General features: G+C 42.7%; 1 protein-coding gene across 5 annotated transcripts in view; it reads left to right on the top strand.

Moving 5' to 3' along the window:
- FCHSD2 (FCH and double SH3 domains 2) overlaps positions 1-27,417 on the top strand; it is a 264,319-nt gene that overhangs the window by 164,549 nt on the left and 72,353 nt on the right. For all 5 annotated transcript variants that reach the window (XM_075919548.2, XM_075919550.2, XM_075919549.2 and 2 more), the window contains one exon: positions 26,454-26,576. In XM_075919548.2, coding sequence (XP_075775663.1) covers positions 26,454-26,576 — 123 coding nt within the window. The remainder of the gene's footprint in view (positions 1-26,453; positions 26,577-27,417) is intronic.

The following is a 27,417-nucleotide window of genomic DNA, read 5'->3' as shown; positions in this document are numbered from 1 at the left end:
AGATTTTGGGTAACATCTTGAGTTATTCCCAGTTATTGTTTGGCCGCTAATGCAGTGTCAGTTGTTTGACTTTGGTTAGTCCATCCAGCTTAAAAGATACATTGGCATGTTCGGCATTAACTGCAATTTTCATGTGGTTTCATGTATATTACCACCAATGTTATATTGTAGATGTTCAGTACAGGCAGTCCCCGACTTACGCGGATCCGACTTATGTCGGATCCGCAGTTATGAACGGGGCTGCCCCAGAGTACACGGACTGCGGGACCTCGCGGTCCTGCTGCCCGTGTACTCTGGGGCTTTCTCTGCACCTCCCTGGTCTGCAGACCAGGAAGACGCAGAGCAAAGCCGCGGAGGGGCTCGGGCAGCCCAGGCGCGCCTGGACTGCTCTGCTGCCGGCTCCCCGCGGCTTTGCAAAGCCGAGGGGGGGGCTCGGGCAGCGGGGCACCCCAGGCGCGCCTGGGCTGCTCCGCTGCCAGCTTCCCCGCGGCTTTGCAAAGCCGAGGGGGGGGCTCGGGCAGCGGGGCACCCCAGGCGCGCCTGGGCTGCTCCGCTGCCAGCTTCCCCGCGGCTTTGCAAAGCCGCGGGGGAAGCCGGCAGCGGGACAGCCCAGACACCCCGCAGCTGTCCCGCTGCCGGCGTCCTCAGAGGCTTTGCTCCCCGTCTCCCTGGTCTGCTGGTCTCCAGCAGACCAGGGAGACTGGGAGCAAAGCCACGGAGGACCCAGGCGGCGGGACCGCGGTGCGTCTCGGTCCGCCGCCCGTGTCTTCCTGGTCTGCTGGTCTTCCTGCAGCTAGTACGCCCCCCCCTCCCCCTCAGCAGACTAGGCTTTTCTCCGGATGCCTGTGGCAGAGCAGCTGGGGTGCTGCCGGTTGGTCCCGCAGCGCCGCTCTGGGCGCTACTGGTCCAACCCAGCAGCACCCCAGCTGCTCTGGTCCTGATTCAGCCACTGCTGGTCAGTTTCAGCAGCGGCTGAATCAGGACGCCTGGGGCAGAGCAGATGGGGTGCTGCTGGGTTGGTCCAGTAGTGCCGAGGAGCGGCGCTACTGGAGCAACCCAGCAGCACCCCAGCTGCTCTGCCCCAGGCGTCCTGATTTAGCCGCTGCTGAAACTGACCAGCGCTGAGTACAGGAAGCCCGAGGCAGAGTTGCTCTGCCCTGGGCTTCCTGGAATCAGCTGCTGATCAGTTTCAGCAGCAGCTGACTTGGGGACACTTGGGGTTCTTAAGTTGATTCTGTATGTAAGTCAGAACTGGCAGTCAGTTTCAGCAGCGGCTGAATCTGGACGCCAGTTCCGACTTACATACAGATTCAACTTAAGAACAGACCTACAGTCCCTATCTTGTACGTAACCCGGGGACTGCCTGTATATGGACTAAGTGAGAAAAAGAGGTAGGATTCGCTTGATTGTGTGTTGACATATGCAAGCATTGTAAGTAGATAAAACATGTTGCAGCCAGAAATTTTTTTACATAGTCTTACCATCGTATTATGTTGTTAATATTTAAGTTAAAAGTAGAAAACTTCCAGTGTACTTCTGTATGCAGCTAATGCTATGCTAGGTCATATTCTACAACCAGAAAATTTTCAATTTTTTGTATAATTATTACTGATATAAATTCAACTATGACTGTTCCCTTTCAGTATTTGGATATCTAAATTCTCTCTATTATAAAAGCAATAACTAAAGAGAGAACAATTTTTTTCATTTCCTCCTTCTCTACCCAGCTGTGAGCTAGGTGTTAAACCACAGTCACGCAATAAGTTTTCTACTAGTGCCAGGTGGGTTGGTTTTAAAATGCATTAACATTCCAATAAAGGTGTGTAGACAAAAATGCAGTTGTGATCAACTTCCATGTGTGTTTGTGTGTGGATTTTTTTTAACCTGCCCTGTTTATAATGTGGTTATTTAGCTGCACAAATGTTACCTAATTGAAGATTTCCATTATCTAGATTTTCATTTAAAAAACCCAAATGTGGGTGCCTAAAATTGAGCTCCTAAATTCATATTTAGGTACCTAAATACGAGTTACTTGAGATTGGAAATGCTGAGCACTGGCAAATCCCATTGAAGTTAGAAATCCTGCAGGTCCTCAAACTGGCTTTATGTAAAAGCTTAAATACGGATTTAGGACCCTAACTTTTGGCACCCACATTTGAAGATATCAATGTATGTTTATAACCCCTGTGACTGTGAAGATAGTTATAAATGCCTTTTTTGCATAGTTTCATACATTGAGATAGAAGAAAAACTTGAATGAAATAAAATCATGTATTAGGGCTAGTGTAATGTTCTTAATTAGGGGTAAATAATAAACATGCCTTCCCTACTTTAAGAAGAGATAACCATTTAAATGCCAACATTAACTATTTCAATGACAATCACTTTAGCACAAACAAGAGATGCTGGGGTTTGTGGGTAAACACTCCCGTTTGAATTTTAAAGTAATCTCTACTGCTATTCTAGAGGGCTGTTAAAAGAAGCTAAATACCAAAAGCTTCAGCTGCTTTCTGTAAAAGCAACTCCTGTGCCTTCCTGGGTACCAATACCTGATTATCTTCTACTGAGCACTACCAAAATGTCCAGCTTCCTCCCTTTGTACAACTTCTGCAAGGTAGTCATTTGTTTCGCCACAAAAATCGCACATTTAAAAATAGTAAAATTTCAGATGAGGTGAATATCAAAAGTAATGAATTACACAAGATTCTATATTAATTGGCTTGGATTAGAAGAGGCAGTTGAAATGCTGAAGTCGGTGTCAGTAAGTCTCCTCATTAGCATGCTGTTTACACTTTCTCACTGCACACAGTTAATAGAGATTTAAGTTATGCAGTTGAGCACTCCTTTTCCTGCTTACTATGTCTTCCTCCCCTCTTTTTCACTCCTCCATATTTTCTCCTTACTGCTGTGTGAACTTAGTCATTGGTGTCACTCTGAGAAGAATGAAAGACTCCTCAATCTTTGCTTTTCCTCTTCAAATGGAGAGGGCTCTCATAACTATTTTATTTAAGGCTGATTGATTGGGAATCCCTTCAGTTCTGACTGATCAGCCAAGTGACTCACGAATGAATTTTCTGTGCTGCATTTCAGAACCTGATGACCCAAGTTCTAACAGGAACCAAAAGAATTAAAACTAAATAGTAAAGCTTTGAGCAACTATCGCAAGATAAGTCTGGCTATTTAAGCATTTTAACCAGAGCTGTACAGTGAAAAGAAATTCCATTTCACAAAGGTTTTGATATTTCAAAATTTGGTTTAATTCAAAATTGAAAGAAAGCCTAAACAATTTTGAAATTTCAAGAAAAAGAAAACTTTTTAAAATTTCCATTTTGGATTGAACAAAATGAAAAACTCTTTGACTGACTAAATAGGAACTTTTCAGTTTGATTTTTACCTTTTAAAAATTTTTACCTTTTAAAAAATGAGTATAATAATGTTATATTTCACCCACCTTTTGTATATCTTTTATTGAATCAAATTCTATTGATGAGAAAGAAGCTTCTGTGCTTACACAGAGCTCTCATTACCTCGCTTATATTGTCACCCATATCATGGGACCAACATGATTACAACAACACTGCAAACAAATATTATATCTAATAGAAGACAAAATACAATTTTAAAATTAAAAATAGCTTCAAATTGAAAAATCAGTTTTTCCTGGGTTTTTTTAAACAAAATTTGGTGAAATTATGCAAATTTGGTTTTATAATTTCTGTGGATCTCCCTATTTCAATGGGAAATGGTTCAATCAAAGTTTTTCTGATCAACTTTAATTATAACAATGCTTTAAAATAATTGTATGTCATCTGCTTGCTGTTATAAATGGCCTCCAACTAATTTCTTTTAGTAAATTTCAGTTGTATATTTGGCCATAGCAGGTTTGTCCTCATTTTGAAGATATTTTAATTTCTTATTTATTATATGTATTATGATAGCACCCCCAAGCTTACTCACTGTCCACATAGATAGTGAGTCACGGTGCTTGTCTCGAGATGCTGACAATCTTAAGGAATAGTGAGAAGTCAAAGGGAAAAAAAAGTGGTGAAAGAACATGCAGTCCATTTCTAGTTTAAATATCCATCATACCAAACTTGACCTTTATTTAAACCAGTATAAATTGACAGGTTTTTGTGGGCATCATGGTAGAGTTGAGTCTTTTAGAGCAGTGTTTCTCAACCAGTGGTACAAGTACCCTTATGGGTACTCAAGAAGTCTGGGTGGGTATGTCAACACAACAGAAATTTGGAGAGAAAACTGAATTTTTGTTTTAAGTTTTACAGCACTTTATTATTTTTGTACTTTTTACACCCAAAAATGTAATTGCCCACCCAGCTACAATTAAGTTGTTTAAACAAATGTGTTGCAATGGTAGAAAAAAAATGTGTGAGTCTGAAAATTGTAGGTACTGGGATTTTAAAAGGGGGGGTACTTATAATATTTTTAAAGGGGTACTTTATAAAAAAAAAAAGGTTGACACTGTTTGAGGGTAATGCTCATATAGACTAATTCATAGTCATTCTGTATTCTAAAGAAGTGTAATGCCTGTTAGTCATTCATATTTCATTTCATGTAAGTCTTGTCCTATGGTATTCTGTAAAAGCCTCTACGGAAATATTAGATGGTACAGGTTGCACCACTATAAACCGGGATGCTCTGGTCCAGCAACATCCGGACCACAGATGTTCCAGTGTCAGAGAGTCCAGGCACACTGAGGGGTGGGAGGGCCTGGGAACCTGGTGCACTGTGGGATATGGGGGGCCCAAGAGACCAGCATGATGTGGGGGTGGGGGAGGGAGCCTGGTATGTGGCCTAGCTAAGCTGTGGGGAGAGGGAAGCCTGGTCGGCTGGCAGGGTGGGGAGCAAGCAGCAGGGGGGCAAGAAATGACCTCCCCATGTCCAGTAAAATCCCTCATCCAAGACGTGTCATGTCCTGAAGGTGCTGGACCAGGGAGGGTTGGGTGGGGATTTTTTTGTGTTTTTTGGGGGGAGGGGGTTTCCCGAGAGAGAGAGCGCGCTACAATCGCACAGTTCATATGACTTAAATATTTCAGATTTGCTAGTTTGTTCCATTAATAAAGGAGGGAAGTTACTTCACAAACAGCTGTTGCAAATCCTCTAAAATACCTATTGTGCTGTTAAATGTCCCATAGTGTATGATTTTAATTTAGATAATTTAGAATGCTGCTAGTGTTACTTAAATAATATGCCAGTCATTATGATCACTAGATGAGTTAATGACATGTGACACACTGTATGACTGAATTTGTTGAAACTGCTCCATTTTAAGCTATAGTGTAACTCCATTTAGGGGTACCCCGCCACCTTCAGTCGGAATTTTCGGAGTTAGTGTCTCTGGTGCTACGCATGTGCACATCTGCTGCCGTGTGCTCCTTCTCTACTGCCTACAGCCAGTGATGTGTTTTAGATAAGTAATTCCCCTTTCAACCTGTTTTTATTCCCCAATTAGTTTGTTGCTTAGCAGTTCACAGTTTTATAGTTCTTTTTTCTTCAAAAAAAATTATTTTCTCCCAGTTAATTCCTTACCTTGGTTTAGATCAAGGGTGGAGAACCTCAGGCCTGGGGGCCAGATGCAGCCCCCAGCTTACCTGGATCCATCCTCCGAGGCTCAGGGCTCCCCTCCTAGCATTGAGGAGCCCGTGCCTACTTAGGGACTGGAGCACACAGAATCTACTAGCCTTGGCCCCACTAGGCTCTCGTATGCGAGGGAATTATCAGGAGTGTCCTTCTCAGTCGGGGGCCACATCAGTGAGGATTTGGTGGGTGTTTTTGGCTTCTCAATTGTGTGTGGCCCCTGACTGATTTTTTTCATATGTTAGTGGCCCCCGATCCAGAAAAGTTTCCCCACCCCTGGTTTAGATAGATAGTTGTCTGTATGCCCGGCTCAACAGGTTTTAAGTGCTGCTCCACATGCAAAGACCTCATTCCGGTGTCTGACAGACACTCACAATGTGTCCGATGTTAACTTCATTGTGCAAAGTTAAAATCCAGAGCTCGGCAAGACAGAGACTTGCAACTCAGACTCATTCTCCTTGAGAAATCATTAGGACCAAGCCAGCAGCCTGAGAAGCCACAAACACAAAAAGGAGCTCTTCTTTGTCTCAGGAGATCCTGGCGCAGAAATGGTCCTCACCAATACCTTCAGTGCAGAGAGCCATGGCGGCACCGCGCCTCAGCATCTATAACACACTGGGCATCTCTGGCCCCACCATCAAAGTGGATCGTTCAAAACCTTAGTCTGAGGCCTCAGGCTTTAAGTTGCCTGTCTTATCTTCTGCGGCACCTTCCAGCATTGATAATATTTTGCAGGCACCGCAGGCAACCCTGGTGCCAGGTTTGTCATCTGACACCAATTACATCACTTGGCCAATTGGTGCCAAAACACCATCCAGGACAGCAGATAGTATCGGTGCAGCCAATCACAGCACCGTCAACACCAGCACAGCAATAAATGCAACACAGAGATCTCTTGGTTTCCTCTACTTTTAACTCACCCTTTCTCGGTACCGACCGTTCTCCCCGTATGCTGGCACTGCAATCAACTATGTCACTGGAGAGATTTTCCAGTGTTTTTGAGGAGGACATGGATGTGGGGTTTTTCTCCAAATTATTCTTCTCCCACTGACCAGTCCATCTACTCTGCCAGAACTCACCCACCACATTCCAGGCATAGAAGCATGCCACCATGGTATGGTAATCCCTAGATGTCACCCCACTATGCCATACCCACAATGGCAATACTGGAGCTCCTGGCAATCTCAACACAAACACCATTACACTTGGAAACACCAAAGTGAAACCACAACATTCCCCGCCACCATGGTCTCCATCTCCCCAACAACAGCAAACCCTAGAAGGTGATCACTCTGATCCATCACCTGACGCCTCATCGGACACAAATGAACCGTCATCACCAGGCGTAGTGGACATGCCCCCTCCTCTGACTACTGCAGATGATGCAGAATTGTACAATCCACTCCAAGAGGTCACCAAAAACCAACATGAGTTGACAGACATTCTCCATTCTGTGACATCTTTTAAAATAGCACTACCCATCAATCCAGCAATTATGGAGCCAGCAAAGACAATTTGGCTAACAACACCTACTTGCAGGAGAGCTGACAAAAATATTATGTTCCAGCCAAGGTCTCTGAGTTTCTTTTTACTCACCCTGTACTTAAGTCAGTGGTGGTAGAAGCTGCACATGAAAAGAACAAGCAGCAGCATTTCAGATCCACACCATTGGATTGCGACAGCAAGAGGCCCAATTTGTTCAGACGCAAAGTATACATGCCCTCAACATTACAATGCTGAGTGGCGAACTATGCTGCTTTATTAAGTAAATATGACTACAGGAGTTATACCTAACTTAATGACTTTATATCAGACATTCTTGAGGCAAGAAACAACAGTTCAGGGCCCTAATCACAGAGGACCATACAATCTCTAGGTCAGCTCTACAAGCAACCCTAAACACAGCCAACATGGCAGCATGGTCTACAGAGACTGTGGTGGCAATCTCCCATTTGACGGACAGAAGCTCTTTGCAGCCGACGCTGACAACATCCTTCACTCAATGAAAGATTCCAGGGCAATACTCTGATCTTTCAGCATTCATAATCCAGCACATAGAAGGAGACAATCCAGGTATCAGCCTTACCTTAGGCCATGATATCCACAGTGCACTCAACAATATACCAAACAAGACCAACATCAGCAAAATCACGGCGGAGGTAAAAATCAATGACAACACCCGCCCCCTAGTAATTCACAACAATCACAACAATTGAACAAGCAAATTTGAACAGCATGTCAGAGTTAAGAAAGTCTCTCACCTATTCCAATGTTATCCTTTCCATTTAAGCTTTTTCAGCACCGTCTACTTCCATTTTTTTTTTAAACAACTGGCTTCGTGTAACCTCTGACAGATGGCTGCTACAGACAATTGAACAAGATTATACTAATCCCTTTATGTTTATACCCCGTTCCTATCCCCCTTCCCAGTTCCTCTTCAGAGACCACTCTCACAAAAATCTTCTCTAGCAATAAGTGGAACATCTTCATGTAGGGGAGATTGAAATATACCCTAAGGCAGTGGTCACCAACCAGTAGATCGGGATCTACCAGTAGATGTTGGAGCCTCTGACAAGTGATCCTGACTGGTTTGGCCAAGAGGCTATCAGGTACTGGCAATTCAGCTGCCCCTCCCCGCACTGCCCTGGTACTCCTGCTCAGAGCTGCCCCTGGGAGCCAACCACTTGTTGTGCAGGGTTGGGGAGACAGAGGCAGGGGGTGCTGATGTCACTCCGTCCCCCTCACCTGTACCCCCTCATCACAAAGTGAAAAGGGCGGGGCCCCAGTGAAGGGATGGAGCAGGTGCAGGGCCTTAGCGAAGGGATGGGGCAGGGGTATTTGGATTTGGTAGATCCTAGACTGACTTAAATTCAAAAAGTGATCTTGTGCTTATAAAAGTTGGAGACCCCTGCCCTAAGGGGACTATTGTGTTTGGGACAATTTAGGGGAAAACGTTTTTATTCACCTTATTTCCTCACAGAGAAGTCATTGGGAGGATAGTGACCTATCTTAAATTTGCGAACACTGAACACGTGTTAAAAAGCAGAAGTTCAAGATGGTGACGCTTGCTACCATTATACTGGTGTTGGAACAGGGTGACTGGTTTTCATCCCTCGACTTGCAAGATGCATATTTTCATATTTCCATCTATCCAGCTCATAGATGTTTTCTCTAATTCATTTTAGGCACACAACACTATCAATACAAGGTCCTACCATTTAGCCTTACTACGGCTCTGAAAGTCTTTTCAAAGGGTCCTTTCAGTCATTACAGCACACCTGCGAAAACTAAGTGTTATCATATTCCCTTACCCGGAGGACTGCCTTCTCAAGCGTGCTCAGAAACCGATTCTCATCACTCTTGTCAGTCACAAGGCGTGTATTCCAACACCTGGGCCTGCAAATAAACGAAACCAAATCAACTTTCATCCCTACTCAAAAGATTCAATTCATAGGGGCCTGCCTCGATTCCACAAGTGCCATTGCTTCTCTTCCCACAGACCGTTTCAACAAAATAGTGGCCTTGGTAAAAGTGTTAGTCCACTCCCATACCAACAGCACACAAGAGTTGCCTCCAACTCTTGGGCCACATGGCAGTGTGCAGCTTCATTATCAACAGCGCTTGCCTCCCTATGAGATGTCTACAGGGCTGTCTCAGGAGAGTCTACAAGCCCAATGTACACATATTATCCAAATCTCTCTTGATTCCACTACCAGTAAAGAAGTCCCTTCAGTAATAGACAATACCACAGAACCTTCACTCATGTCAGAGCGATCTGTTTCCATGATGACAGATGCATCCCTCACAGGATGGGGTGCACATTGTCATCACACAGCTATGGGGCTGCGGTCCAGCAGAGATAAGAACCGTCACATAAACGTCCTCAAACTTTGTGCAGTAAGGTACACGTGTGAGAAATTTCCTCCATTCATCATGAACAATCATGTAAGACTGTATATAGACAATGTTGCAGCAATATTTTATATAAATAATCAGGGTGAAGCCTGATCTCATGCTGTATGCACAGAAACAATCGCCCTTTGGAACTGGTGTCTAAAATATGATATATCACTGCCATACATCTTCCAGACAACATCAATACGACTGCCGACACCCTCAACAGGGGCCATCCAACCAAACATGAGTGGCAATTGAACCCAGATATCCTGTCATGGATTTTTCATCAGTGGGGTTACCCCACCATAGACCTGTTCACCACTAAATCCAGCTGAAAGTGTCACCGATTCTGTTCAAGAGCCAGCATGGGGAAGGGTTCCATGGGAGATGCCATTCTAATCTATTGGTCATCCCATCTCCTTTACATCTTCCCCCCTTCCCCCCAAACCTCTTTTAAACAAGGTTGTCCGCAAGGCAAGGAGGGACAAAGCAGACCTAATACTTATCGTGCCATTGTGGCCACGACAACCTTGGTTTCCCTTCCTTACCAGGATGTCCTGTACATCACCAGTCTCTCTACCACACTCTCAAGATCCCCTCTTTTAGCCCGGAATCCAGATCAGTCATCCCAACCTCCACTTGCTGCACTTGAAAGCTTGGCTCCTGGATGGTTTTCTGCACAAGAACTAGAAGTGTTCACAACAGGTGCAAAGAGTTCTGTTGCACAGTAGGACACAGAGCACTCATAAGACTTACCTTCAAAAATGGAACAGATTCTCAATATGGTACTCAGACCATCAGGTTGCCCCCTCCACACCTTTCTTACCCTTCATTCTCAATTACTTGCTGTACCTTAAACAAGCAGGCCTTGCCATAAGTCCCATCAAGGTTCACCTTGCTGCTGTAACAACCCTCTTCCTCAAGATAGATGACTCATCGATATTTGAACATCCACTCACTAAGAGGTTCCTGTAATGTCTACAAGCACTTTACCCAGAGCTGTCTCCACCAGTGGACCCTTGGGACTTACCCTTCATTTTGAACACTCTTACTTGACCTCCATTTGAACCAATGGCTACTATTTCTCTTTTGCCCTTATCTATGAAAATGCTTTTCTTGTAGTCATTATATTGGCTAGACAGATGGGAGAAATTGCAGCTTTGATGGCAGCCACCTCGTACACAACCTTTTTCAAAGACAAGGCACCTTACGTACTCACCCCAAGTTCCTACCTAAGGTACGGTCATCCTTCCACCTCAGTCAGACCATACATCTTCCTACCTTCTTTTCCAAGCCCCACTCAAATTCATTCAAATCTAAGATGCACATCCTTGACTTACGCAGAGCACTTTCCTTTTATCTACCACATACTTGATCATTTAGGTCCTTTCTGAGACTGTGTCTGTAGCAAATTGCAATAAGGGTCTACCATTTCATCTCAAAGTCTCTCACTGGATATTGGACTGTATTAGACTTTGTTATTCCCTGTCAGAGGTTGTTCCTCCTAACAACATACGAGCATATTCCATTAGAGCCATGTCCCTCTCAGTAGCATTCTTCTGTAAAGTTCCCATAATGGATATTTGCTCAGCTGCTATATGGTCATCAGCACACACTTTTGTGAAGAACTATGCACTTACTCAAGGACCCTTATCCAGCCTAAAATTCTCCAAGGCGGTCCCGTCTACTGCATTCATGCCAGATCTGAAGTCCCTACCACCTTAAACGGATATAGCTTTTTAATCACCTAATGTGAACCACCCACGGAGACGTCTGAAGAAGACAACGACGACGCCTCACCTGTGCAGTAACTGATATTCTTCGAGATGTGTCCATGGGTGCTCCACTCCCCTCTCTTCCTCCCCTCTATTTTGGAATTCTGGCCTCCTCAAAGGGTCTCATTCCAGGGTTGAGAAGGAATTGCAGGAAGCGGGGCCTTGAGCATGCATGAAGCCTGCAAACTAGGAGCACGCAGCTCCAGGGACACTGCTCTGAAGGCTCAGGGGCAGCGCATTGACCTAATGTGGAGCAGCCACAGGGACGCTCATCTTGAAGAACGTCAGTTACTGCACAGGTGAGTAACCTCCTCTTATCTTTGTTTTACAGTTGGGGAAACTGAAGCATGAAATTTTTGAGTGGCCCACCAAAACACACTACCTGTGGTATGATCCAGAGGCAGTGCATGGAGGGGTGTGTATGTGTGTACACATGTACATGTAAATGCGGGGGTCATGTTCCTCATTCCCCCCTCACCCAATTGTTGAGTCACATGGTGCGACTGGACTACCTCATTGCAGGACAGCTGGCAAGCTATTCCAGGCAGAAGCTGGAGGAACAGCTGTAAGCTGCAGGGAGGGGCTGCTGCTTTGGTGGGAGTGGGGGAAGTGAAGGCGGCACTGCTATTTTCCATGCTGTCTGATGGCCTCATGACCCTGGTTGCTCTGTGATTGTCCCCCCTCATTCTCATCAGACATAGATTACCTCTGGTAAAATCAGGAATTGAACTCTGCTCATTCCGTACCTAATAGCGTGTTCCAAAGAAGAGGCATGTTTAATATCTACTATTTTCAAGAATTATTTTTATTGTCTATTTCCAGTAACACCCAAAATGTTAGGCACATTGTCCCTGCCTTGAGGAGCTTACAGTCTACAGACTATAGATCTACAAACGGTAGACCATAGGAGTGGTTATTTCTGAAACTTATCAGACACTTTTGTATAGGTGTCATAATGCAGAAAAGAACTTACAAATATGCTTAGTGAGTGCATTTTCTGCATAGAAAGAGGCACAAAATAAGAATGGAAACGTTTGTCTAAAAAGCTGACAAATGAGAGTGACTTGGGGGGGGGAGAGGCCAAGGTGAGTAAGTAGACTAGTGAATTGTTAAGCAGAGGCATGAAACTTGAACTTGATACAGTAAAGGAGAGGAAACTATTTGGGGAGATGTTGTCCTTGCTGCAGCAGCTTGTATGGAGAAGTCAGGGAGAAGATGGTTATAGTAATCAAGACAGGAGACTGGGTGAGTATTTTAGCTTTAGGGATTGGTGGAAAGGATAGATCTTAAAAATTGTGTGGAGGAAGAGGAGCCAGGATTTGAAGATGGCTTGAATTAGGGATGTTAAAATGCAAGTAATTGGATAACTGTGTATCCGCTGAAAAATGTCAGTGGTTACACGGTTACATGCACCTGCAGCATGGGGCAGCATCTGGCTCCCAGCGTGTGCCAACTGCCACCGCATAGTATTGCCTCTGTATTAGAGGCAGCAACTTGGGGCAGAAGTCGGCTCCCGTCGGCTGCCCCACTTGCAGCATTGGTGCGGCAGCGCTGACTCCCCACATGTACCAGCTCCCGCCTGCTGCCTGCACTCTGCCTCTGTATCATCAGAGGCAGCAGCTTGGGGTGGGAATCGGCTCCCTAGGAGCCAGTGCAGACTGGGAGCTGGCTTTTAAGGTGGCTTCTGGCGAATACCAGCTCCCACCTGCCTTTCTCCTCCCAAGGTAGCTGGCTGCCACCCTGCAATGCTGCCTCTGTACCAGAAGCAGTAGTGCAGGCCAGTAGCCGGCTCTCTAGGAGCTGGATTGGGAGCTGCGTGTAAACATTTGAGTAATGGATAAACTCATGCTTATCAGTTACCTGTTAAAATAGCTACACTCTTACATCTTAAATGTGTCTGTGAAACATGTTGAAATTTGTTGTGAGCAATTACCAGAGTGCCTTACTCTGCCCACTGTTATTCTGTACTTCTTGGAGTGGAGCCTTAGCTACTGCAGAGAAATATCCAACTGCAGGAAACACCTGGGTGTGCTCCACTTGGGAGGCTGATTCTGAAAGTTTTAACTGGAAACATTCAACATTCCTGAATTAGAAGTCATGGAGACAGACATCCTGAAAAGATTACTCAGCTTTTCATTTTGCAACACTAACTTTTTTTAAATCCATTGCTAAAAAAAAAATGTGATGGGGGGGGGAAGAACTTTTATTGAAATATCCCTATGGTTTCCTTGGAATCTGTTACTTTGGTGTCTTTGATTTAATTGTTAATAGCTGACCAATAATTAGAACTTGTGGATATTCATTCACAATTAAATTTTTCCCTGTGCAGAGAGCCTGTACAAAGTCTATGCACCACCATTTCAGTGTTACATGATACTGGTGAATTTCACCCTAAAGAAATAATCAGACATTATAGCTTTGCCCTTTTAAAATTTATCATCAAAATTCTGGACTAGTGATTTATACACTTTCATGGTAGTTGGTTGAATTTCTTTGTATGAGAATTGGGGTGGAATTTGTTCATTCACTGGTTGCTTAGCACACAAGCAATAGTAGGATTGAGACCTATAATCTTCATATAGTTGTTTGGCTGACCCGGGGGAAGGAATACAAACCAAAAGTTCTTCAAGCAGCAGGAGAGAGTTGGCTACATAGCAGGAATGAAATATCTATGTACTATAGTGGCTGAAAGTATTTCACTAAGTATTTCAGACTTCATTAGAAAACATTCATCATTGTCCACATTGTTATGAATAGCACAGCAATCAACTTACTAGAATTTACATGACTCCATAGATCTTGGCAGAGAATTTGAATAGAATTGTAGCATAATCTTTTTCGTGATTTTGCTATTTCTAAGGGCCAAGGAAATTACATAGTAGTTGCAGTGAAGAAAGATTGGATTTCATGAATCGCTGGTTTTCTGGAGAAAGGGGACTGAAAGGATTGATTGTGACTTCCATTTGAACAGCAAGGGAAAGCATTTCCTGGGAGCTTGAAGCTAGGAAAAAAGCTGATGACGCATAATAGGAAGATAAGATCCAGAAGGGCAAATGGACAATATTACAGTTTGGACAAAATAAGAATAGACTATGTAGTGCATCAAACTGGGTACACACCATGGTTATATCTTAAGAAATGCTAAAGTAAAGATTTCTTATAATGTACTGTTTTTTCATAGTGACTCCACAATTTTAGTGAGACCAGAGTGAGAAGGATTAAAAATCTTATAAAAGCTCATGAAGTTTCCAGCCCAGTTTTAAACACTCAAGAAAGATTTGGATTAAATGTGAAAAGGGGAATCCCAAACCCCTATGAGGGGAAAAAAGATTCTGAATGTACTATTTTGTACATTTCTCTTCATCAAAGTTATGTACTTCCTACTTTGAGGATGGCTTGGCAGATTCCCCTGATTGGGGTAGACGGATTTGTTAGTGTATAGTCATTTGCTTTCCCATCCTGTCATTCAGGATACTGCTATTCAAATCCTGTTTAATCTGTACTATGGGGTTCTTAGAAAGCAGATTTTCTTACTATCTCTTAATTTCCTATGGACTAGTTCCACTAATGTAGATGTCTACGATCAAATTTTATTCATCAAATGACTAGCTGTTCAAATTTGAGAGTTAATGTGTGACATAAGGTATAGCTTCCTCTTTGGAAGCATTTCAGGATCTGTGGGAAAATAAGGTTGTAGAGTCCAGAGTAGGGGTGAGCAACAATTTTTAAAAGGGGTCCGCTTCATAAATTTCTGAAGTGGCCCCGGGCCACCCTAGAAGGGGCAGGCCAGGAGATTGCTTGTGCTCCTCTACTCACAGACCGATTGGCCTGGGAGTGGGGAGTTTGTGAAGTCTTGCCTCCCACCCCCAGTGCTTAGAGAAAATTGCCCGCTGTTTTAAAACAGCAGGTGGTTTCCTTTAGGTGCCACAGCGGGAGGAGACTTGGCTCCTGACAAGGCGGGGGTTAGCGGGGAGGGCCCGGGGGACAGGGGAGCACACAAAGCCTCTCATGCCCTACTCCCGCCTTGTCAGGAGCATGCAGCGACTAGAGAACTTCCGGCTGTTTTAAAACAGCCAGCAGTTCTCTCTGATGCCACACACCCCTGGCAACGGAGGAGACTTCATGCACTACTTGTTCCCCAGGTCTCGATTGACCTGCGGGTGAGGGAGCAGCAGGGTGGCTGCAGGCTGGATCCAGCCCACAGAGGCTGTCTTGCCCACCCCTGATCCAGAGTCTGAAGGAAGATGTGTTCCTCCATTGTGATTGTGCCCTCTCCTGTGGAGATCTGAATATAACAGGTCTCCACCATTGGAGCTGATCCACATAAAAGAATGATCAGCTTTTAGTATTTACCATTTGCAGCGATTAATTGAAAAGCTGTCTGAAAAGACCCTTCTGGAAGGAAAATATCTTGTAGTATTATTTGTCCTCTTGCCTGCCAATCTTCCTAGAGAAGGAAATGTTCAACTATTCAGATTGTCATCTCTTCTAAACAAATTGTATGGGTGGGAGGAATCCTATTTTCAGGAAGGAAAACAAAATTCCGTCTCAGATTCTGTAGCTGTGGAGTGTCCAATTATTACTTCTTACTGGAACAGAATGTAGTCAGGTTGACTTAATAATTATGTAAAACACACTACAATATTCTCAAACTCAGAATTATAGCTAAACTGTTGATAAAGTAGTGTTGGATTCCAACCTGAAATGATCACATTTTAAAAATTTTAACCAAATTTGACTTAGCTCCAGAATTTTAACTGTCTGAATGCAATGGATGCTAATCTAGCAGTGCCCAGATGCTACAATAACACACTGCCCACATTTCTGGTAAATTCTACAACTGCTCAGAATTGGAAGAAAATACTGTTTCACTTTAATGTGTTTGAAAGATATGATCATGAGGTGAAGACACAGTCTGAATGCTGGGATCGATGGACATTTTGAAATGAGTGTTCCTTGTACCAGAGTCCTAGATCTCTGGAGTAAGATAGAATATTTGCAACGCCAACAGGTAGAACCAAATTGGAACCCTTGGAGCTTCATGCCTGAGCCTTTATAGCTTGAGCTAAAAGCTGGCGGGCTCTCAGCCAAGGCTGTAGAGCACACTCATTCTTTCTCTCCGTAGGTGGCCTAGGTGCCACTACGTAGTACAGTGAACCACACCCAGTAGATGTATAGGTTACACAATCACGTTTAGCAATCTACCTAAAAGACACGAGAAATAAAAGTGAATACAATGAACTTGAGTATGTGTTTGTTGGTGAACAGAATCCCAGATTCCCAATGTTAGGAGATTACAGTGATCAGGATAGCTGGCCCAGCCCTACCACTGACTGAGCTCCTCTATGACTGTTGAATCACTTCCTTCTGCATCTATTCCTCTTCCCATGCTTTCCCTGTTCACTATTTAGATTGTAAACATTTTGGAGCAGGGATGGTCGTGCTGCATGTTTATATGTTGCCTAGCACAATAGTGCCCTAGTCTCTCTTAAGACCTCTAGGTGATAATGTAAATACTGGACTTGCATAAACATTATTTATATTAAACATTGGTCCCTCATAACCAGTTTAACACCATTTTGCTTAAGCTGGTCCAGCCTTATCAGAGAGGCATCTAAGTAACACCCTCTCCTTTTCTGTAGTCAAACTGGCTAACTCAAGATATAATAACAGTGAGGTCATTTTAATATAGTTTAACTCATAAAATGTGGTTATCAGAGCAGAATATATTTAAAAGATTTAATCCTAAATTTCTAATCCCTAAATATTAATTTGTTCACATTAACTAGGAGTGCAATTAAATTAATAGGCTGATCCAGCCCTCTACCCACTGTGTTCATGTTTGCCCACATAGTTAATGGTGAAAACATGCTGAAGTGTCTTTACTAGATATCAGGAAACTAATACATCACCATAATAGCTTAAGTTCACAGATGGTAAGAGCATGGGAGAGGGAAATTTGCTAATCAAGTTTATGGAAACTTGATCAGGTAAGCCATTATGGATGATACCATTAAGGCAAACTGCTTTCATGAAGGTTCCTTTATAGCAATCTCTGAACTCTTATTAGGAGAAATGGATTTCTAAAAGGGTTCAAGCCTTTCACAGTTTTTTTTTTAAACTACAAAGACAGAATGGTGCATTGTAAAATTTCTGATTGTTGACTTTCCCAGTGATGCTCAGAGGGATTGCATGTGTACCTCATTAGCATTACTTCCCCCATGAATAAATGAGAGAATGGACTTAAAAAAAGTTGTAATTGGCATGCTGAAGTCTCAAGTGATATTTGGGAAATAGAGTTTAATCTTTAGTGTTGCAATTCAGCTGCTATAACTTGGCATGCAGCTATATTGTTTTTTCCTCGTTGTTCAGCTGTTACAGTGATTGCAGTACCATGGGGCTCAGACAGTTTTCCTTAAACAGATGTATTGATGATTTGTGTGAACTGCAGAAATAGCTAAAAATAGTGTTAATTTGGATTTTTCCATTGTACATACCCCTCAATTTTAATAAAACTAGCATAGTTTTATAACAGATTCTGAGTTGTGCATTTTAACTATACCCACTTGGTTCTGTTAACTATCTGATACTTAGCATAACTTCATTATTTTAAAAATGTTGTGCATGAATTGAGCCAGATTGGTAAATGTCAAGTCTGCAGCCCCTGAACCTGGCCAGTCGGGGCTCTCTGATCTAGTAATGTCCATGCTCCTGCTAGACCAGAGAGTCCCAGATTTTAGAGACTTAACCTGTACAGTGTCCTCTTTGGAAACAACGTGTACCGATATATTCTAAAGAAACTAATATGACCCAGATATTCAAGAGAGGCTCTTAGAAATTAGACCTAGAAAGCCTAAGTCTCCACTCTCACATCAGTGTTACTATTATCTTTAATTAATTTATTCCTTATTTATACCTCAATCTTTTATATAAGAATAGTCATAGCTAAAAATGTCTCTTCTGTAGTTCTGGAAAAGTTTAGATAAGGTAAATGTTCACTTGACTTTGAAAAACGTGGAATACCACAGTGAACTGAAGCCATCAGTGTTACCTAGAGAGGGAATAAAAGTTGATTTAGTATTAAGTGAGAAGAGAGCTACTATGCATGAAAGTAGTTTAGGATGGAGGAAAATAAATGAATTAAAATGAGAATCAGAATAATTTGTGTAAACTTTATTGCCATCCTTTCAGTTTGTGCAGAGCTAAATTCTATTGTTACATGTTTTCCTTTGTATAAAAAATGAAGAATTTTGCAAACTGGAAAGTCCTGGGTAGGGAGGGGAACTCTACAGTTCAGTTTATAGAAATGCACAGTGATGAAACTAGAAGGTATACATTAAAACAGAATATGTCTAATAGCATAAAAACTAAAAAGTGAAAGAGAATCTGAAATGAATCAGGGGAAGGAGAATAAAATATAGGACTTCCTGCATAACTTCAAATAAAGCTGAACATTCTGGGAATATTGCATTGCTGGTCACATTGAAAAGAAATGGCTCTTTGTGTAGATAAAGTGAGTCCATGGAATAAACTAGCAGGAATAGCAACTAAAGCAGTTTTTGAAAGAGTTGGACCAATATTGGGAGGGAGGGAGGGAGGGAGGGAGTGATACAACAGTTAACTAAAAGGATGGGTTTTCCTGACTTTCCTTCCTTTCTTGTCTTTGGCTAACAATCTCATGTAGTGTTAATCAGACTACTGCTGATGTCAGCCAACCCCATTGAGTTGTATTGAATTTATTACTGGTAAGTCAGCTAGGGAATATTTTTAATGACGACTTGATCATCCTAATTTTTCTTCAGTCATTAGGTGATAACATTTTGAGAAATTGTTAACATCAGATACAGTACAAACTCGCAATCAGAATCAAGAGCCCTTAACAAAATGAACCATTGGTATTCCTGGAATAAACATAAAAAATACATAATGGGGTTTGCCTTTTTATATTAAATATCTCACAGAAGGAGCAGAAGGATGTTAAAATTAACTGTTGCCTTAATAAATGTGCATATTGCTTTGAGCAGTCCTAGCTCTTACAATGTGTATCCCGAATTCTCATTGTCTTACGTTTTGTTGGTCACAAACTTCTGCACTTCTTGCATTGCAGTTTAATCTTGGCCTTAGATGGAGTTTACCACCCGCTTTGGGCTGCATTCCCAAGCAACCCGATTCCGAGAAGACCCGGTCCCGGCACACCGGGGGCTGCTATCGGCCTCACACCATCCATGGGCTGTGCCTCAATCAGAAGGACTTGGGCCCCGATCTCCCTTGGCCCCGGGATGCGGCGAAGGCTGCTGCCTGGGGGCTGTAACACTCCCTGCTGTGAGGCAGTGAGCCACCTGCCCGCTGGGCCTTCCCAGAGCCGATCACGGCGCACCGCCTCGGTGGAAATGTGCCCGAAGGGGCCAAGGCCATCCGGGCGGCGGTCCCCTCCTGACACCCAGTTCCGGGCCGGCCAACCGAACCTGCCAGGTTGAATCCTCCAAGAGGACTGCGCGGACCCCACCCATTTATCTCTACATGGTTTCACACCCTCTTGAATTCTTGAATCTTGGTTATCTGATACTCTCAGATAACTAAAACTAGATCATGTCTTCCAAAGATGATATGATATTATGTAGAAAATGCTTTTGATTATTGAAAACTATAACTTCTCGCAGAATATTTGCATGGTTAAGATTATACTGTATATTTAATGGGGTAAAGATATTTTTTGTTTTCTGCTAAACACTGAGAAACTTTTGTCCAGCTTGTACACTATGAAGTTTAAATGGGCTTGACAGTTTTAAAAATGTTAAAAAGTAAATGTTTAGGATGGTATTTACTTGAGAAAGTTGGAAAAATATGATGAAAATAATAATTTTTTAAGTTTGTGGTATGACATATGAAGTGAGCTGTTATTTTTCAAGTGCCAGCAGTAGTGCTACTCAAAGAAACATAAAGACAAACAGAATGGCCTAGTGAGTGGTGCATAGGACTGAGTCAAACTTTGGTTTCTATTTTTGTCTCTTTTATTAACCAGCTGTGTGACTTTGGGCAAGCCACTTCTCCCTATGCCTGTTTCTCCTTCCACTTTTTTCTAGCTTTAGCTCTTTTTCCTGTAAACTCTTCCAGTTAAGAGTCATCTCAGAATGGGGTATTTAGGTGCTAGACTAATACAAATAATTAATAGAAAAGGCACAGTCCCTGAATTCCAATGAATTATAATCTAGTTTGGATTCAGAGTAGATCAGGTGCATATACATATGGTATACTGATCTGAGCTGGACATGGTGTAAGAACCTAGTTTTTAATTTCGGATACACTGTACCTAAAGAAAAAAGAGTTGGGCATCTGATATATGAAACTACCATTATAGTTTCTGCTTTTGCTTTGATAACAGGAAAACCTGTTTTACCAGCATGATGCAATACCTATGCAGTTAACAGATAACATGAAAATTTATCACTCAACAAACACAATGAACTTTGTTTAGTTCATTTAAAACTTTTCCTTAGAGTACATTCCAAAAATGAATGGATAAGGCAGATCAAGGTCAGATCTAATTTTGTTATATTACCTCCACCCATTTAAGGAAATTCTAGCCATCAACATCAACTAAATTGTTTCCTGAAATTTGTAACAGGAAAAAAAGCACAAATAAGTTGTTGAGTAGTATTATGTATATGACACCAACAGCCAGAAATAAGCAATTGTACATTTAAATTAACATTCCATCCGTGAATCATACCATTAACCCCTACAATAGGTATTGTCATATAGTTACTCAGTATTTAAAAGGAATAAAAGATTTTTCTTTTTAAAAAAGAAAAGCTATATTTAGCATTCATTAAAAGATTCAGCACACTGTAAACCAGTTAGGTTAGTGTTGATGGCCGATGTGCAAGCTTGTAGATGTGTGTTGCAAATGTTATTTACTCGATGGGGTTAGCTAATATGGTCCATTAAGTTAATGCACTAAATTTTCATCACACACATTCAGCAATTTCTGCTTAAGAAAATATCAAAATGATAATAGCAAGAGTGTTTAGGGTAATGACTGAAATGGACTGACAGATCTCTCTGGGAAATCTTGCACTGCACATGTTTACATTATGTGCCTGGCTCAAACATTTTCTGTTTGTCCCTTGGAATTTTAAAGCGCATGAGAGAGTAAAATATCAGGATACTTTTTTTGGAGGGGAGGAGGAGGGCTTTCCAGGAGTGCTAATATTCTTCAAATGTTTTTGGTTTATGATTTAATACTTTAATACTAGTATTCATATCTAGTATAATTCAGACTAGTGAATACTACTGTAAAAGAGCACTAAATAAATTACTTCCATGAACATGAGAGATTCAGCGTCTAATGTCATTTCTACAATTACATTTTTAAAGACTATAGCAGGCAAACAGACAAATATATTTAAAATTTCTGAAGTTCAGTTCCACTTAAATCTTTGGTTTTGAGGAAATCTATAACATAATATAAAATGATCAAACCACTACATCTTCTGATTAGAGACAGAAGAATTAAAAGGAAACTGTGATATTGGCAAAGTAATGAAATAAATTAAGCTAGGAAAATTCATAACCTCTTTATTAGTAAACCATTGAGAATCAATATTCTAAATTGTGAATTCAGAAAAAGAATATTCAAAGCATTCTATTTTCCAAACCTGTTTAAATATCTGTTAAATTGAAAAAATACAGAATTTAACTAAGCAGTTCTAAAGGTATCTGATTCCGTGATATTTAATAGGGTTTAAATTTTCTCATCTTTTTAAGATGGCATTTGATCTAAATGGAACAGATTTTACATTAAACATTGTTGCTTTCTTGGAAAGTTTAATTCTGCATTCTCTAACTTGGCATTGTCTTGAGTCCTGATGTCAAAGATAAAGTGGGAAGAATCATCATGTCTCTTTTTACATGAGTAGTCTCATATTGTACATAATATTTCACGTGGTTTTGATATGATAATATCCTGTTGAGATACAGGAAGGAGGCAAATACTGTGATTATACAATTAACACCTTGCTGGTTTTGCAGTAAAGTAGACATTTTTATAAAGATTTAGCCAGATTTGAATTTCAGTATTAAAGTGTAACAGTCCCTGCAATCTTAAAAGAAATAGATAAGATCACAGGAGGTGAATGTTTTCTAGCAGCATTACCAGCACTTCCACTGCTTATTAGAGGACATTTAGGGGTAAAAACAGAACTTATTAACAGCACAGAACACTGAGAGCTCAGACTAGTGGCTGTAAACAAACTTTATGGGACACTAGGAAAAGTGGACATCAGGCTACCTAAAATCTTTCTGGACCACAGATGTAGTAGAGCTATGCTGTACCAAGAGGAGCAAGAAGAGAAGACATAATGAATGTGCAACATGACCTTGTTTCTTTTAGAATCCTTTCTTTTAAGTTTCCTGGAGGTAGGTAGGTAGGTAGGGTGTGTGTGTGTGAGAGAGAGAGAGATAATTTAATTGTTACCGTAATGTTGCCTAGGCAATTACTATTTTTCTTATTTAAAAAATAATAAGAAGAAACTATGTTAATGGGTAATGGTACCTTATACATGGCCTTAGGTAGGAGATGTGTGTCATGCATGTTGTAGTTGGGAGATCTTCCCACATTTTCAGCTGCTCTTGTTTACCTAGAACTAGAGTGTTTTATCTGTTTTTATTTCAATGGCCATATCTTGCAATGGAAAGAGCTAGAAATTAATTTGAAAAAATATAAAAATTAGAAGAAAAGCTTTGGAACTTTTCAGGAACAACAGCAAACTTTGTACTTATCAGGTAGTAAAATAAAAAAATGTAATGTGTGGATAAAATAGATTATACTAAAATCTTAGTTGCTTTACTAAAATTAGAAGAGAGTTTTCCAGAAAGTTCTCCCGGTGTGCCAAGAAGGTTGTTGTGTGTCAGCCTTTTCAACTGCCTTGCTCAGGTGGATTTTGTATCTCAGTGTTCAGTCTAGGTATGTTAAATATTGGTTAATTGAATAGTCAAGCAACCTCATGAATTCTTATCAGTTACTCTACTGTTCTATAGTACATGGGGGCGGGGCTGGCAGCCAGTTCACTCCAGCCTCACTCCCAAGGAGCCCTCTGTGACTCTGCACTGCTGCTTCTGTATCAGAGTCAGCAGTGCGAGGTGTCAGGTGGGAACTAGTTCGTGAAGGGAGCCAGTTCAAAAACCAGCTCCCCTCATGGACCGGCTGCCTGTTGCCATCTGCTGCTGCCTCTCATAAAGAGGCAGCAACGCAGGATGGCAGCAGCCCTGTCTAGGGGGGGGGGGTCTGAGCTCCTGGACCCGGAAATGAGCCGGGCTGCCAGCCCAGCTGGTTCCTAATACACTTTAAATCCAGAGCCACAGCGGGAGTAGGTCCCAGAGCCAGTGTGAGCCAGGACTGAACTGAGCTGCTGGTAGGGTTGCCAGATGTCCGGTTTTCTACCTGACAGTCCGGTATTTGCACCATCTGTCCAGTAGAAAAATTCAGAAAATACCGGACATGTGCAATGTCTGGTATTTTCTGAATTTCCGGCAGGGTGCCGGATCGAAGCCTGGCGGGGGCGGGTCTGAGATTGGGAGGCGGGGTGTAATTAGTGCTGGGAGCCTGTGGTCGTGTGCAAAAGCCAGGTGGGGCGGGGACTGGGACTCCCAGCCCCTCCCCCCGCCCGGCTTCTGCTTGCAACTAAAGGGAGCTCCTGCTGTGGGCACGGCCCCTTGGATTCTGGCTGCAGCCAGTGGCTGCACGCGCGCACACACACCCTCCCCTGGCCAGGTCTGCTTCCTGCCCCCACGCCCGGGGCCCCCCCTCCTCCTGGCCAGCCCCACTGCCCCTGACCTACCCCAGCTCTGCTTCCCACCCACCCTCCTCCTCCTGTCCCCTCCCTTCCTCCCAGATGTCCCTCCCCCCCCCCCCCCGCCAACTCTGCTTCCCGCCCCACCCCCTCCCAACCAGCCCTGCCCTCCTCCTGGCTAGTCCCTCCTCCCACCCCCCCACCCCCCGGCTCAAGTGTGTCCGTTTTTTTTGGCGGGGTCTACCTGGTAACCCTAGCTGCTGGCCAGCCTGCTGCTAAATTTACTGGAGGGGGGGGGAGAGATCAGAAATGTGTGTAGTCTATAGCATTTAACCAATAAGCTTTTGGTTATCGGTTAATTGACTATACTATTACATCCCTGGTTCAGTTAAGGGTCATGCCTAAGTAAATTGAATATGCTTCAGTTACTAGGCTGGTGGAAGGTCATTGGTGTATAGGTTGAACAAGATTGGTGCTAGAACAGACCCTTTTCCAAGTTTTGTTGCAGTTCAATAGCATCAGTAATGTATGATGGGAGGGCTCTTGATATTATAACAAGTAGAGCTGTGTGTCATGCAGTATCATGCTGCATAGTCTCCTGTTTCTCATGGGAAAGAGAAGTGAAGAGTTGAGTCCAGATCGAGCAGAAAGTCTTCTGCAGGCAACACAAAGCCAGAGCTGGCTCTGAACCTTTCATAGTTATTAAGCTGGATGGGGTACTACATAACATCAAGTGGCACCGCTGTTGACTATGACAACATTCTTCCAGAGTTCATGAAACATCTTGGCCCACATACTCATTCTTGGCTGGCTCAATGCTTCACAAGAGCCACCAGTGAAAGAAGTTGCATCTGACGAAGTGGGTCTTTGCCCTCGAAAGCTTATGCTCCTACACTTCAGTTAGTCTATAAGGTGCCACAGGACTCCTCGTCACTTTTGCAGATTCAGACTAACACAGTTATCCCTCTGATACAGTGAAAGAAGACTGCCCAAAATCTGGTGCATTGGCTTCCTAAAGCCTTGTAAAGACCTAAATTAGGCATCAAGCTGCCACTTGATATTGCTGCTTTCTGTGCATCTCAATGTTCTAGAGTACCTAATTTCATAGTCAGCCCCAGAGGTGGAGAACTCCTTGAATGTCAAACAAGCAGGCTTCCAAGATAGTACTTGCCCTAATCACATTCCTTGAAAAGTGTTTTCAAAAAATCCTGAAAACAGGCACTATTTTCCTTGACTGATTTAATTAAACTGGTGCAATTCTGTGTGTAGCTACACAAGTTTACATTGGCTTAAAGAATATAAACTAGTTTTAAAATGACATATTTGCATCTGTACACATACACAGTTGCTCTGGTTTAAATCAGTTTGCAAATATGTTAAATTAAACTGTCGTACCTTGGTGTGGATCAGGGCTTACACTGTAATTTTTGTTAGCAAGTACAACAATGTGGCCTTTGAGCTGTGCTATAATGTAATTATTAATAGTTTTCAACCTGAATGATTGGCCCTGCTGTTGTGCAGCAGGTATTTATATGCCTGGAGAAGGGATGTATGTATGTCTATACATAAAATAATGGACACTTAGTTGTTCTTGCTGTCATCAATATTATCTACAATTCAAATTAAGACTTTTGTATTTATTAAGTGGTCCATGAAAACATTTAGAATGCTGCACAGTAAAATACATCCTTTCCAGTAGAAGCTCTGCACCCTTTTACTTGAAAGGTCACTTCCCATTGAGAATATATCTCTAAGTAACATCATTTATCCAAACTCGACCTTCGCATTCTTCTATGGATACCTTACATAACTGGATGAAAAACATTTTTATTGAAATACAGTTGTTGTTATAGTGCTCTGTGGTGCCATCTAGTGGAATTAAGACAATGACTTTGGTACTATACCTAGTGAAAGTTGGAATATCTAGGTTATTCTGATTATTGTAGTTCAGGGGTTCTCAAACTTCACTGGACTGACCCCCTTTTGACATATGCATACTATATGATCCCAAGAAGGGGGACAAAAACCTGACCCTGCTCAAGTCCTGCTGCCCGAAGCAGGGGCCCCAAAGCTGAAACCTGAGCCCTAATACCCCAGGCAGTGGCCAAAGCCGAAGCCGACGGACTTCAGCCCCACTGCCCAGGGCTGAAGCCAGAGTCTGAGCTCTGCTGCCAAGGGCAATGAGTGTTTGGCCCTGAGCCCCAACAAGTCTAATGGCAGCTCTAGTAACCCCATTAAAATGACATCACTTTGGGTTCCTGGACCCACAGTTTGAGAACTGTTGTTACATAGATTAATGTGCTCAGAGAATTTAGGTTATAAATCTAAAATAAAACAAATGATCCTGCACACTTTTTAATTACTGTTTTTAATAATTCTTCCCCTCTTTATACAGGCTCTTGATGGGAATGTATATGATCACCTTAAGGATTATTTAATGGCATTCAGCAGAACTGAGCTAGAGACATGCCAAGCTGTACAGAATACGTTCCAATTTTTACTGGAAACTTCTAGCAGGGTAAGCCTTTTAACTAAATTTTTTATAGCTGAATAATTAAAACATACAGTAAGATATTTGTCTCTTTTGAGCACTAGAGATTCATTACCAAAATATACTGACTAATATAGGATATTATTAAGGTGTATTATACATGTGTTCATCCCTGTATTGCATTAAATTTGGCAAAACCTAAAAAGATTCTAAGAAGAGGGAGATTTTGCCCACCAGCAAAATTTCTCAGCTCCCATTGTCCAGTTTCCGGCCAGTAGGAGCTGAGAAGTTTTTCTGGGGGCAGGAGCAGCGTGTGCAGCCTTCTCCCTCATCTCTCTCTCATGCCCAGAGCAGATCCACGTAGAGCAGCCAACCAACTGACACTTCAGCAGAGAACCTGCCTCAGGCTCCTGCAGGGCTGTTGGCTGGGAGCCGTCTAGGTAAGTGCGTCCCAGCCAGAGCCTACCCCTGGCATCCCACCACTTCTTTCCCCCCAATTACATGCTCCAGGCCCCACCCAAAACCTCTATACCCCTTTCCCCCCTTCTTCCAGGTCACAGCTTCCTTCCAGACCTTGCACTCCCTCCTTCACCTCTCCACCAGGCCAGAATCCTCTCTTGCACCCATACCCCCTACCTAACCCTGCACCCATGATCCTGGACACCACCCAAACTCTCTGCACCCCCTTCTTCCAGGTCACAACTCCCTCCCAGACCCTGCACCCCCTTCTAGAGCCCCTCCCCCAGGCTAGAATCCTCCCCTGCACCCGTATCCTCTCCTGGACCCTACACCCCAAGTCCCTGCCCCAGATCACAACCCCCTTGTTCACCCAAACTCTCTCTGATTCCATGCCCCCTCCTGTACCCCA

This window comes from Pelodiscus sinensis, chromosome 1, assembly GCF_052426305.1.
Source record: "Pelodiscus sinensis isolate ZL-2025 chromosome 1, ASM5242630v1, whole genome shotgun sequence".
Classification (NCBI taxonomy): domain Eukaryota; kingdom Metazoa; phylum Chordata; order Testudines; family Trionychidae; genus Pelodiscus; species Pelodiscus sinensis.
Note: the sequence above shows the minus strand (reverse complement) of the source record. Positions and strands in the feature narration are given on the sequence as shown.